This window comes from Perognathus longimembris, chromosome 11 (genome assembly GCF_023159225.1).
Source record: "Perognathus longimembris pacificus isolate PPM17 chromosome 11, ASM2315922v1, whole genome shotgun sequence".
NCBI lineage: Eukaryota > Metazoa > Chordata > Mammalia > Rodentia > Heteromyidae > Perognathus > Perognathus longimembris.
The window spans coordinates 31,891,873-31,906,561 of NC_063171.1; the positions used below are offsets into that span (position 1 = coordinate 31,891,873).

The 14,689-nt window shown below is 36.0% G+C and overlaps 1 protein-coding gene across 1 annotated transcript; it reads right to left on the reverse strand.

The window, feature by feature from the left end:
- Nucleotides 1-543: 543 nt before the first annotated feature.
- LOC125360148 (flavin-containing monooxygenase 5-like) lies at nt 544-14,234 on the reverse strand. The gene is made up of 8 exons (XM_048358185.1): nt 14,100-14,234; nt 12,297-12,485; nt 11,703-11,865; nt 10,236-10,378; nt 6,953-7,152; nt 4,522-4,868; nt 2,422-2,494; nt 544-919 (listed from the first exon to the last, which is right to left on the reverse strand). Exons 1-8 carry the CDS (start codon nt 14,232-14,234, stop codon nt 544-546), a joined length of 1,626 nt encoding a protein of 541 aa, XP_048214142.1.
- Between the last annotated feature and the right edge of the window lie 455 nt (nt 14,235-14,689).

Genomic DNA, 14,689 nt, shown 5'->3' on the forward strand with positions numbered 1-14,689 from the left:
AGCTCATACAATGTAAACTTGAGCCTTATACCTGGTTTAATTTTCCTGTATTTTGTCTGTTTATTGAATCCCACTATATTTTTATTGTTATTGTAAAAGTGATGTACAGAGGGGCTACAGTTGCATAAGTCAAGTAATAAGTACAAGAGATTTCTTTTTGAACAATGTTACCTTTTCCTTCATTTTTCTCCCAGGTTTTTCCCTCCTAACCTCTTTCCCCCAGAAGTTGTATAGTTCATGTTCAACGTAGTGTCTAGTCAGTACCCCTGCTGCATTTTGAACCCACTACAAATTTCTCTCTAGCATCATATTTTATACTACTTGTTAGATATTTCCTACTACTTGTGGAAATATGGAAATAAGAAAGGCATTTAAAAAACTTCTCCTCTTATGAAGCACTTAGGAAAACTACATTGGCATGAGTTTTTTTCATTTAAATATCTAGATGTGAGCTAGTCAGAATATTAACATTTTCCCCTGTGTAATGGTGCTGAGGTATGCAGACCAAATATCAATGTCTTGCTCTTCCCTAGTTCCATAATCCTATGCCAATGTTAAATGATGCATCACATACACAGAGACTAACACAGGAATACAGAGACAAATGACAGCACAGACACTTTTGATCCAAGACAGACTAGAAGAGGCAGACTCAGACTGTTTGAGCACACGTGTTCTCAGGGGCTTGAGGATGCGATCTCTCTGAGTAAGGATGGCTGTGTGGGCTCCCGTCCACTTCCCAGGCCCTTGTAGGCGAAACTGGTATGGAGTACACGGACCATAAAACATCTCTATGGCTAGCTTTGGATCCCAGAAGAGGAGAGAGAGCAGATTAGGTTTGACTCCTATCTCAGAAGCAATTTCATCCATGTAGTCAATATACTGTACTCGATGTACAACTCTTGGGCTTTTCACAAACCTAGAATAAGAAAAAAAGTTAGAAATGTGATATCAGATTTCTGTCATTATTGTTCCCTTAATCTGTTTTGTTTACTCAATTCATTATCTTCAACTTAAAAATTGTCTTGGTTCCACACACCTACAGATATGGATTCCTTAGTGTACTACATACTCTAAACACAAGACATATAACACTGGCATGATTAAGCTTCCCAAAGTCCGTAAGACAGTAACAGTAAATATGTTGAGCAAGTGAATAAATGAAAAACTTGGGATGTTGATCCCTCCCTCAGATGCAGAATTTACTATCTAAATTTGATTAGCAAGGTAGATCTGTTAGAACAGTATAAAATTGAATTTCTCAACTCATGCTTTCAAGCTATATGAAATATCTTTTCATGTGTTAATTTTGGATATAAACTGTATGGCATAACTACATGGACATAAACTATTGGTATAATTTATTCCACATTTAATTTAAACTCTGCTAAATAATTCTTTGGTAAAAGAAAGCAAAACTAGAATGAAAGATTACTTTAACAAATGCAACACCAATGTTCACTAGACACTATGTTGAAAATGAACTATATAACTTGTGTGGGAGGAGGGTTGGGAGGCAAACACTGGGAGAAAACAAACAAAGAGCTGACCCTGTTCAAAAAGAAATGTACTCATTACCTGACTTAGGTAACTGTAACCCCTCTATACATCACCTTTACACTAACAATAAGAAGAATTAAAACTTTTCAAAATTTTGGGAGGAAATTGTGGTTCATCATGAAAGATGAATAAATCAGGTAGGGAAATGAATAGATTAGAAAGAAATACCAAAAAGGCAAATAGAAGAAGATATATAACATTACAGTAGAAGACTAAATTCATAAATTTACTAAAAGTGGCTACTTACAAATTAAAAAGTAAATTATAAAGTAAAAAAATCTCTGGAAAATGAGTGAAAGTATAATACTATTCATATAAAATATGCTAAAAGAACAAAGGATTTTTATACAAAGATAATAAAGATATTGCCCATTTAAAGAGTGTCACAAAAGGGAGAAAATAATTGAGGGAGTAAATCTGACTAATAGATACATGTGAGAGAGTCTTAAAAACTTCTCTATAGGCTGGCTTCACACCTAAGAATTTAGGATTATAGGTATGAACCAATGGTGCCCACCTTACAGTTACTCTTGATTAGACTTTTGAAGCTATTTCTTTTCCTTTGATTCTGAATTTAACTACTTTCTCAGGTAGTTTACATTTCATACTTTGCAGACTGCTTACATCCTAGATCTGTCATCCCATGGATATTGAGCAAAAGAGACTTATATTTCACCCCCAGACAGTTTTATACACATAGTGGTTGTACGTTGTTACATACATAAGGCTCACCATGCTAATGTTCACATACTATAGTTTTTCACCAAGCTATCAGTGATCTAAAATTGTTCCATTACATTTAGGTATGCATACTACATACTGAGAGATGCCAAAAGGCCTGTCTAGGGTTAGGTTTCTTACTGGTTTGCCATTTTCTGTTTTCTTCTATTGGTATTAGCCATCATTTCACTCTCTGAGGGCAATTTTTTCAGTCCTGAGGAAAAGAGATAGAAATTCAATACTGTCGAGAGGGCTGAGGGAAATGAATAAACAGAAAAAGTAGTTTGGAAAGAAAATGGGTGGGGTTGGGAGAGATAGGGGAGAAGGATGGAAGTGGTGACATTGATCAGGATGTGCTCATAAATTGACATGTTGAATCTAAACTCCTTTGTATAGCTACTTGAAAGTAATAAAAAAGAAAAAAATGGCTACATTAATCAAGTTATTTTAGAATTCATAATCAAAACCCTGTGTAAAAATTATACAAGATATATTTTTTCCATCATTGACAAGTCATCAGGAAGAGTCAGCTTTTTATTTGAAGTAAGTTTTGAGTTGTTTCTCAGGCTAAATCTATACTCAAAATTCCTGAATACTATGAATTTCCCTTAGCATATATATATATATATATATATTTTTTTTTTTTTTTTTTGTCCAGTCCTGGGCCTTGGACTCAGGGCCTGAGCACCATCCCTGGCTTCTTCACGCTCAAGGCTAGCACTCTGCCACCTGAGCCACAGCGCCCCTTCTGGCCATTTTCCACATATGTGATGCTGGGGAATCAAACCGAGAGCTTCATGTGTAGGAGGCAAGCACTTTTGCCACTAGGCCATATTCCCAGCCCCTTAGCATATTTTTAATCATCACATAATATATGTGCATATTTATGAGATATGATTTAAAGTTTTGATTCATGTATATATGAGGTAATAATCAATGCTGGGTAATTAACACAACTATCACTTTAAACTTCTATAATTTCTCCATAGTACATTCAGGAGCCTCTTTTTTAACTCTAAGATATATAATGTATTATTATTCAATACATTCCCTCTATTGGGCCATGAATTCCTTTTATCTGACTAGGGCATTTCCTCATTGACCAATCTCTTCCTGTCTCTGCCTTTTCCACTTCACCATTCTCCATTAGCACTATGCTATTTGCGAGAGTTGAGCTGCCAGCATTTACTTAGGTTAATTCCACTACTGTAGCACTTTTTCCTTTAGCCTTCACAGCCATTATTGGCTTATGCTGCCTAGCCTGGTGAAGAGATACATCCTTAACACCCTCTAGCAAGCTATCATCTATCAAAACCACAAAAATGTTCTCCATCTGAATTGCTCTGTCAGGTCCCCCCTCTCCCATCAGCCAAAAAGGTACTCAATCTATAAGCCCCAGTGAGCTCTAGTTTCTGCTGGAGACCCGCCACAGGTTTTCTTTCCTGAATAAAATCAATCTGTGTTGATGTTGAAGCATCTCCCTGCTATCTTTCAGTGCCTATTTCAGTCTAATGTCATTCTCAATTTCAAGGAAACTAACATTTTGAAGAGTCCATTTATGAGAAAAACCTCACATCTGTCCTTCTGTGTCTAACTTATATAACTTGACACATTAGCTTCCATGGTCATCCACATTTCTCAAAATGGCAGGATTTCACACTCTTTTCTGGTTAAGTAATGTTTAAATGTGTCCACATATATCCACCAGGAATTCATTTGATTCAGTTTAGTTCTCAGAAAAAAATAAGGCAATTCAGCTAAATTCGGTCCTGGTTCTTTCTGGTATAATTTTGTCATGCTCAGAAGCATCTATTTGGGCAAGGATTTGGGAAATTGGTCAAGAGTCTAAGCCAAATACTTGGAATTGGACAGAGAGCAGGCAAACTTCCTTAATATGGTCACAGGTAGGTGTTCCCTAATTTGCCTTCTAACTTTGATTAATTTCTTTCCCCATATAGTTTTATGTAAATAATCTTCCTTCTGGACGAACTGCATGAATTAATAATCAATACTAATATGCAACCTGGTTTTAATCTCATGGTTTCTAACATTCACTCCTTAGATGATTTCATTTAAATAGGATTCTCAAAGAGATTAACAACAAGATTCTACAGAGCCTCCAAGGAATCAATTCTAATGCTCAAGTTTCAGATGACTTGGTAGAATAGGGACAGAAGACTTCTGTATGCTCCTATCATCTGAGTACATAATTACTTTGCTCACGAGAAGACCAGCACATACCTGCAAATACTCGGACAACCCATCGGCTCTGCAGTTCTGATGTGGGGATGGTAGCTCCCACTGGTTGGAGGAGGCCAATGAATGCTAGTGTTGGTTTCTCTAGGTGAGTGGGAAAGACAAACTTGAAAAGAGAATGTTGGCTGTTTAGGGTTGCTTCATCCTCCAGGAAAGGGAAAGAGAAGGTGTAGCCTGTGGCAAAGACAACAACATCAATGTTCTCTTCTGTGCCATCCTCAAAGATGGCTGATGACTCAGTAAACTCCTTCACATTTGGTTTCACCAATACTCTTCCAGTAATTATGTGATTTGGCAGGTCATCACCGAAAGTAGACTGATGGCTGAGAAATCTGAATGAAAAAGCATATAATATAAAAAATAAGTATGAGATAGTTGTGGTAGATAAATGGCAAGCTACCATAATGTTCTGTGAATTTGATACTTTTATTGGTATTCACCGAAAGTCAATTCCATTTATTGTTTAAGGACTTGATTTCAGAGTCAAAACTGGACCTAAATAATGGTCCTACACTGATATGAGCTTTGGGACCTTGGACAAGCCAAGAAACACTTTAGCTTCCATTTTCTCTTCTGAACTATAATAAGGATGAAACAACAATCTGGTGAGTCAATGCATTAATTGTATTTAATTTCCAGTATATTGTATTATAATGATCTGATCATGTTTTGCTGATCAGGTGATAATACAAGTTACTTTAAAATTTTTCATTATTAAATAAAATGTGTATGTGTGTATGTGCGTGAATGCAAGCATGTGTGCGCGCACTCTTGTTTATGCCCATGTACACGCTGTACTGGGGCTTCGTACTCTTACTTATCTGTTTTCACTGGTGACTGATACTCTACCACTTGCAGTATCTCCACCTCTGGCTTTTTTCTTGTTAATTGGAGATAGGCATCATTCAGATTTGTCTCTGTTCATCTTCCAACTGTGATTTGCAGATCTATGCCTCTTGAATAATTATGAAGTTGGGATTACAGGCAAGAGCAGCCTGGCTGGCTCTTTCTTTTCTCTCTTTGTTTCTCTTTCTTTCTTTCTTTCTTTCTTTCTTTCTTTCTTTCTTTCTTTCTTTCTTTCTTTCTTTCTCTCTCTCTTCTTTCTTTCTTTCTCTCTTTCTCTCTTTCTCTCTCTGACTAACTGCAATTTAAAGTTTGAGTTATGAATTAATAGTAGGAAGTAATATTTTCTTGTCTATAACACCATTAAATAAGTACATCTTTCATCTTCTGAATACTTTCTCCCTGTATGAGGTAGTCACATACTACTTCAGTCATGAAACTCTATATGTATTTATTATCTGTATTACCTATACAGGTAGAAAAACACATACAGAGCTTCTATAGTAACCTTTTGTTTTTGTTGCCTTTATACTAATTTAAATATTTAATTTTACTATTTGTCCTAGGGTTTTACAATTTTAATGCAAAGAGCTCTCTATAGGTTGAAAAAAAGGCCAAGAATAGATACTTGAATAAAGTGTCAGATGGGGAGGAGAGACCAAAAATAGAAAAACAGAAGAATGACCACACAGTCTGCAGAACCAAAAAAGGGAGAGTTAGAATGCGAAAAGTGGCAAGGTCAGAGAACGTGATAGAGCGAGAGTGGTGAGAGAATAAAGATGAAACTTTGCAATTATGGAATGAGTCCTGGAATAACATCCAGAGGCACTGTAGTTCTGGGTGGTAAGTTGTAGTATGGCAGTGGGTGGGGAAAGTGCAACTGGAGGCAAGCAGTAAGCCATTGTCCTTGAAGAGGCCAGTCCAATTGGGCTGTATTGCATGGGTATTGTGTAGTCAGATATAGATATAGATAGATAGATAGATATGGAAATATTTTGGTTGGTGGTAGATTTGAAAGTAAGTATAGAATTGTGGATTAGAATGTGAACAGGAGGGCTGGGGATATGGCCTAGTGGCAAGAGTGCCTGCCTCATATACATGAGGCCCTGGGTTTGATTCCCCAGCACCACATATACAGAAAATGGCCAGAAGTGGCGCTGTGGCTCAAGTGGCAGAGTGCTAGCCTTGAGTAAAAAGAAGCCAGGGACAGTGCTCAGGCCCTGAGTCCAAGCCCCAGGACTGGCAAAAAAAAAAAAAAAAAAAGAAAGAAAGAAAGAATGTGAACAGGAAGTGTTTGACAGGCAAAAGTGAAACAGAGGTAGTAGAGATTGGCATAGCAAGATGGCAAGAGTCTCAAATGATATGTATCTATTACCTCATGCCGTAGTACTTTTTTTTTTTTTTGGTGTACTTTAGTAAAATGACCCGAACCTCCTTGAATATTACTCAAGTTGAATAAATTTTATCAAGGATTAAAGTGCACTCTTTATGTCTTACAAATAGCATACAGATTTTCCTGACTAGTATGGTAGCTTAAACATATTGTTTGCTTGCCTTAAGTTCTTGACATTACCTGTGTTTAGCCTGTAGTCCATAGTTGGTATGGTTAAGCCTTGCATTTAATTTATTCTCTATCCATCTGTTGATCAGGAAGGTAGGGAGGAACTTTTGGACTGTTCTGTTATAGCGAGTGAAGAGTGTAGCATCCATGGGATTTCCATTATCCCAGACCCGGGTCCATAACCATGTACCTTGTCTCGTGCTGAGGAAAACCTAGTAGACAGAGTTGCTGTTTAGTAACATGTTTTTTTCCATTCTTATCCTGATCTCATGTTCTCAGAATATTTCCAAAATTATCATGGGAATATTCTCACCTGAACTCATCCTCTCTATTGGCTCCTCTTACTTCTCTCTCCACACACAGGTCCAGTTGCTTAAAAGCCTTTCACTTACTGAACACCTCAGGGGGAGACAGGGGGAGGGGGGAGGGGGGTATGAGGGACAAGGTAACAAACAGTACAAGAAATGTATCCAATGCCTAACACGTATGAAACTGTAACCTCTCTGTACATCAATTTTATAATAAAAAAAAAAGCCTTTCACTTCACTTTCTTTTGTTACAGACCTATTTCTATCATAATGTCCATACTACCAGTCTGGAATCTCTTATGTCCCAGAATGTGGGAAAAAGTTAACATAAATAGGTTATTATGCTAGGAGTTATAAGATAATATCCAACTTTGCTGTAAGCTTTTTTGATCTTAATTTATGAATGATAGATATGTATCTGAATATAAAGATCAAGATAAACAGAAAAATCTAACTATAAACATAATGATTGAAGATTTATCCTGGGAATTTCCCCACATTATCATATAGAATATTCAATATATGAAGTGTAAAGTGTATGGAAAACAATATATATTCTGATAAGTATTTTTCTACATATTTTCAGTTATTAGGCGAGACTTTGAGAAACAAATTTATAATGAAAATACAACTTCATTAGCTTGTGAGGTTATAATCACAGAGATCCATGGCATATATTAATATTTCTAGTTTAGAAAGCCTGGTATAGCTAGGGGCCCTCAAACTGGTTGGTTGTCCACTACTCATATAGACAACATTAGATGCTGAAATTTTTACTCTTGCTGGAAACCCTGAATCAAAACCAAATATTAATTTTTAATCTTGGAAAGTAAGACCTCCATGTTCTTAGTAGTAAACAACTGTCACTACAGAGATAAAATGTCTTTTCTTTTCCTAATCTTTATTTTCTTCACCATCAATGGGAGCACACACAATTTCTGCCCTTCATTCAATAGATCAACAGTGCAATTTTACTTATGCTTATTGTGCTCTTCTTCAATTTAATCCTAACTCTAATGCTTTTTTTTTTCTTTTTTATTTATTATAAAGGTGATGAATAGGGGGGTTACAGTTACAAAAGTAAGGTAATGAGTACATTCCTTTTTTTTTTTAACATTGTTACCCCCTTCCTCATATTTTCCACTTACTCCTCCTCACTCCCCCCACCTCAAGTTATAAAGTTCATTTCCAACATAGGGTCTAGTGAGTATCATTGTTGGATTAGGTCATCCTTTGTCCTGCTGTTTCTGTAAATCCCTTTCCCTTCCACAGATCAGATAAGCTTATGTACTGGGTACTGAAAACTAAAACAGAAAGAAAAAATAGAAATAACTGCATATAGTACATAAAAAGACTCTTGCTTCCAATTCTTGAAGTTCATTTTGATATGTTTCTTTATATACAGTTCTATGCACTTAGCTGTTGGGCTATTATGATCCTCTGGTAAGAATATCATAGACATATTCTAATGATTACAAATGAGGGAAACCATGCAACCTGTATTTCTTTGGTCCTGGCTTGTTTCACTTAATATAATTTTCCAGGTCTTTCCATTTCCTTATGAATGGGGCAATGAAAGACAGCCTCTTCAACATTTGGTGCTGGCATATCTGGCTATATACCTGTATATATCACCCTGCACCAGAACCAATTCCAAATGGATCAAAGACCTTGAGGTAATAGCAGATATCCTGAAAATATTACAGGAAGGAATAGGAGAAACACAAGGGCTCCTTGGTTCAGGTGAAAACTTTCTTAATAAACACCCAGAAACACAACAAATCAAAGGGAATAAGTGGTATTGCATTAAACTGCAGAGATTCTGCATGGTAAAGGACATAGTGAGCAAGATAAATAGAAAGCCCACATATTGGGAGAAGATCTTTACTAGTCACACCACAGACAAGGGTCTCATATCTAAATATACCTACAGCTCATAAAATTATATCCTCCAAAAACAAATTCTCTAAGAAACAACCACCCCATTAATAAGTGGGCTAAAAATTTAAAGAGAGAATTCTCTGGAGAGGAAATAAGAATGGCCAGTAGACACATGAAGAAATGTTCAACATCCCTGGCCATAAAAGAAATGCAAATCAACACAACATTGAGATTCCACCTCACCCCAGTTAGAGTGGCCATTATCAAGAAATCTGATAACAACAGACGCTGGTGGGGATGTGGCCAAAAAGGAACACTACTAGACTGTTGGTGGGAGTGTAAACTTATTCAACCATTCTGGAAATCAGTATAGAGGTTCCTCAAATGACTAAGCATATGACCCAGCAATCCCATTCCTGGGCATTTATCCAAATGACCACACACAAGGCCATACTAAAGCTACCAGCACAACTATGTTCATTATAGTATTATTTGCCATAGCTAAGATATGGACCCAACCCATATACCCCTCAGTAAATTAATGGTATGTTTTCTGTAAAATTTATTTCATTTGAATTTTTAATAGTACAATAATATCTGGATAATTCTTCTTTCATCTGCATTTTAAATTAGCATCCATTAAGGGGTATCATTTTTAAATGCCTACATATGAACCCAGTGTACCTTAGTGAAACTCCCCACACCATCACTGTTCCTCACCCCCTTTCTCCTTTCTTAAACTAATCTCAACAAATTTCATTGCTCCATTTTCATTCACATACAGAAAATATTTTGACCATATTCTGACTAATTTTAAACTATCTGACTATTATTTACTTGCTCTCTTCTGTGATCATGGCTGGAATGCATTATGGCATAGAAAGGTACTGTTGTTCTGATGTTCTGTGTTTTTTCACTCTTGTAGAATCGGAGTTAAAATGTACCATTTCTAATGGCCAAAAGACAAAAAAAAATGTACCATTTCTTTGTTAACAGTCAAAATAGGTACTACAGTTGAAGCAACAGCAAAAGTCTAGGTCCCACGGCCCATACTCTCCAGGTGTGAAGCTTATACCCAAGAACAGAATGGATGTATAATGCCAAACCTGCTCAGCAACACGACTGATCTCCCCAGCCACATCAGCTCCAGAATTCCCAATGCCAATCACAACCACTCTCTTCCCCACAAAATTATCTGGGTGCTTGTACTCCCAGGTATGGAGGTATTTGCCTCTGAAATTCTTGATCCCTGTGAGGAAAGATTCAAAACCCTCAAATTACTAAGAGAAGTGGGAAGCTGTGGTTAACTTTCATATCTGAAGTAATATGACTTAAATCTCCTTTCTTGTGGGCCAGTTGGTGCCAATATTACAGAGTGAGATTGTCTAAGAGAAAAAAAAATCTTCAGTGGTGATAAGAAGCAAGCTAAGACAGACAAACATCAAATAGTAATATAATTTAAAAATGTCCAATCTTAAATTTTCTCAGTATGATTATTTATGTTACCATTGATGATTATTGCCTTTCGTCTTATTATTTATTCATACATAAAAAAGCTCTTCTCTAGTTGTTATTTTGTGAAGGAATTTACAAATATATAAAAGTTCTAAGCAATATAAAGTCAAATTAACCAAAGAAATTAAATGGAAACCACACATGCAACTTTAAATTTGAAAAATGTATTAAAACATATTAATTTTAATAATCTATTTAACATAATCTAAAATGTTGACATATTATAAAAACAAAGATATTCATGAGATATTTTATATTTTTGATGATATCTTCACAGTCTAGTATTTCTTTTATATTGAAAACATTAGTCACATTTCAAATTATAAGTGGTGAGATTTGGCTAATGGCTACTCTTCTGAATGATTCAAACCTCAGTGATTAGAAGTTACTAAACAAGTTGCAGAAAAAAATGGCTTACACTGGTAAGTATGGTATAAAGGTGAAATTATCTTGTCATCTTCTTTTACTCATTTAGTGTTTTTTCATGGCTTCTAAAACATCTCTTGAAATTTTGTCCTCCTCTCTTGAGTCCTACTACCATGGCTTCACTCAACATTCCATCATTGTCTCTAATCGGCTGCTTTAAAGATCTTCATTATTGAATTTCCTGCTATGTTTTAGTGTCCCTATTTATTAATGTTCTGTTCCACTGCAAGACTCGTCCCTAGGAAATGCAAATGTGATGGCATATCTTCTTTGTGATATATATATCACATACATATATACATTATCATGGGTTTTCATTGACTTTGACCTACCTCTCCCTGTCTACCCATCTGCTCCAGCCATAATAAATGTATACCATTCCCTGAGCTGTCTCAGTAGTTTTACAGTCTGCTGCTTTTCATAGACTGCTTCATCTTTCTAGAATGCCTATTCCCAGGTAATGTTTAACAGTATGATTTGTAGCAGATTGTTCCTGAGTATTTCAGAAAGTTACACCTTTTTCAGTAACACCATTGTGTCATATAAACACAGTGCCAAATGGTTATGATCTCAGAAGTACTAAGATTTTGTGGAATCAAAATGTTTTTTCCACATACTCATCAGTTAAATACCTGGAAAATCTTGTAAGGGCAAATACTTTTCTGAGTATTGGCCAATGCAGATCATGACTCCATCAAAGACATAAGCTTTCTGATTCCCATCAACTTCTACCACAACATCCCACTGGCCAGAGGATGAAAAATCAGGACGCTTCCTCACACTGCACACCTTTGTCTGGGAAACAAGGAACAAAAGTGCTATCACTTCTTGAGTATTGTTTTTCCTAGAATTCCATGGTTATCCCAGAGCTATGTGTTTACATAAATAAAGCACATTATAACTTCTCTATTTATATCTCTTTAGGAATTTTGTGAGTATACACTTCCTAAAATTATCCTTTTCCAAGGATCAAGGCATGTTCGAGAACAAAATGCATTGATTTTATTTCCTTCAACCTGTATTTTTATTTAGCAAAATTAATTGAGGAGAAGATTTTAGGACTAAATTCCATGTCAAGGCTCCTCTGGGGTAGGAGATAAGACAAATCTTCACCCATCACCATGATGGAGAAATCATGATGCTACTTTTGGAATTCTGGTGAGAAATGCGAATTGAAATCATGCCTCAGCTTGTTCCGGCTATGTAGATGGAGTTTTACCCCTTACCTGAAACTGGATGTATTTTATAAGTCCAAAATGACTGGCATACATCCTAAGATACTCCATCATTTTGGAGTGGTGCAAATAGTTGGGATAATGGTCAGGCATAGGGTAATCACTGAAGGTTGTCAGCTCCTTGGAGGTGTTGCAGGTCAAAGATTTGTATATCCCGGGACTTCCACTTTGAGGTATTTCCTGCAAGAAACACATCAAGCATAGGGTTGGTATGATCCAGGGTGATAGAGTTCAGATCCAGGAACATAGGAAAGAATGTGGTAGAGATGAACAGATTTGCAATTTCATATGTATTTGTCATTAAAAAATCATGTTTGATGCTTAGTTTCTATGAGATTGCCCAACAGAATGGAAACATGAGACTCACTTTCATAAGGAAGGATCTCTTTGTAGAACTGTGTTTATAGTGATGGACCCAAAATGATAGCAGCAATTGTATCACAATAAGAAAATTGTTGTAGATACTAAAAATACCACAAATACATAAAACCAAGATGAATAAAACTAAAACCAACACAAAAAGTGTTAGAGAGAAATTTTCAAGGAACAATATCAGAATCACAATGAAAGGTATTTGGGTTAGGAGAAGTGCTAGGAAAAAAAGGTGCTATGAAAAAAAAAACATGATTTGGAACAGAAAAATCACAGAAATGTGAGATATTTTAACAAGTTAGTGGATAAAATAGACAAAAATGAGTATGTTGGCAAGTGTTTAAGAGAGCAAGTGTTTGATTTTTTTTAAAAACATCATTTATAAAGACATTAGTAGTAGTAGTAGTGATATTTTCAATGCTGAGGATCAAATGTAGGGACGTGTGTGGTATGCAAGAATGCCATCACTGAACCACATCCCTAGTCACACATTATAGTTAATATTGTATTACTTCCTTCTATCCAGCTAGAATAATACTTTTGATCTGGAAATTCTCCAGATACAAAAGCTTGGTTCTAGAAATTCTCCAGAAGGTGCATGTACTACAGCTTGGTCTCCACCTTATGATGATGCTGTAAAACATGCACCCTATATGGAAGGAGGGAGAAGAATTTTTAAAATCTGGGGCTAGTGTAAGGAAGTTAGATGGTTGGAGGCCTGCCATTTAGGGGTAACTGGAACTCCAGTCTGTTCTCGTCCTCCTTTTTGATTCATAGCTGCCACGAGGTGAACAAAACTTCTCAGGTTTCCTCTCCTACCATGCTATATTGGGTTGTCACAGAAACAAAGCCAGAGGAGCAAGTGTCCATAGATTGAAAGCTTTGAACCATAACCTTCAATAAACTCTTCCTTCTGTTTATTGATTTCTCTCAGGCATTTTGTCACTGTGATGGAAATCTAACAAAGACACTGTTCATGATATAAATCCATCTCTTTAATTTCTACATGACTGTATTTATAATCATTAACAGACATCTTTCTCAGTAGTGATAACTTTTCCAGTGTCTGACATCACAAAGCAATGTACAAGGGAATTCTGTATGTTGAATTTGGAGTAAAATGTCAGAGCCAATATTTAGGAGCTCCTGGGTCCTTTGTCAAGTCTGGAAGAAGCCTAAGTACACATACTTTCTAAAGTTTAGCTTTATCATCCATATAACTGGCAGCTAGTATCAGAAGTATGTCACATGGAGTTGTCAGGGAAATGAAAGTATTTGAAAAGTTTTCAGTTTATCTGTCTATAAGATAACCACTACTTTGAAAAGTATATTTAAGGAATAAACAGTTTGAATGTTGTCAGAGTTCTGTTTCTTATTACATAGCAACAGCATTGTAACTTCGGAATACTTCTACAAAATTACCTCATATCTCCACAATCCTCCAATGTCGTTGCTCATTTCAAAACACACAGGCTCAAGCCCCTCCTCCAAGCAGCTCTTAATGGCGCCTAATCCGCTGACCCCAGCGCCAATCACTGCAACATTTTTAACACTCATGTTCTCTTGAATAAAGAAGAGTTCTTTTAGTTTTGCTTGAGGAAGAAAATTATGCTCCATTTCATTATCAGTGTCTCCTCTTAGCATCCTCATCATTTGTTTTGATGAGTTTGCTTGCTTCTGTTACAGCTATGTAAAGTTAAAATAAATATATATACACACATATAGCCACAAATATTTACATTACACATATGTATGTACAACTCACACAATTATATATAAAATGCATTTTATATATAACTACATATATAGTAGTGTGTGTGTGTGTGTGTGTGTGCAAGTAGCTGACTTTCTATATACTTGAGCTGTGCCTCCACAGATTCAACCAGTTGCAGGTTAGAAATACTAAAAGAAAAACTACATCTACAGTTAATATGAGCAGACATTTTTTGTAACTGTTTTCCAAACACTACAGTATATAATCATTGATGTAGCAGTTGTATTACATTAAGTTT

Excerpts from the sequence above, each read along its gene's own strand:
- LOC125360148 (XM_048358185.1), bottom strand. The coding sequence starts at position 14,234 with ATGAGTGTTAAAAATGTTGCAGTGATTGGCGCTGGGGTCAGCGGATTA. Across the intron at positions 7,153-10,235 it reads TCAGTCGTGTTGCTGAGCAG|GTTTTCCTCAGCACGAGACA; the intron begins GTTTGGCATTAT and ends TCTGTCTACTAG. Across the intron at positions 2,495-4,521 it reads GGTTGTCCGAGTATTTGCAG|GACTGAAAAAATTGCCCTCA; the intron begins GTATGTGCTGGT and ends TCTTTTCCTCAG.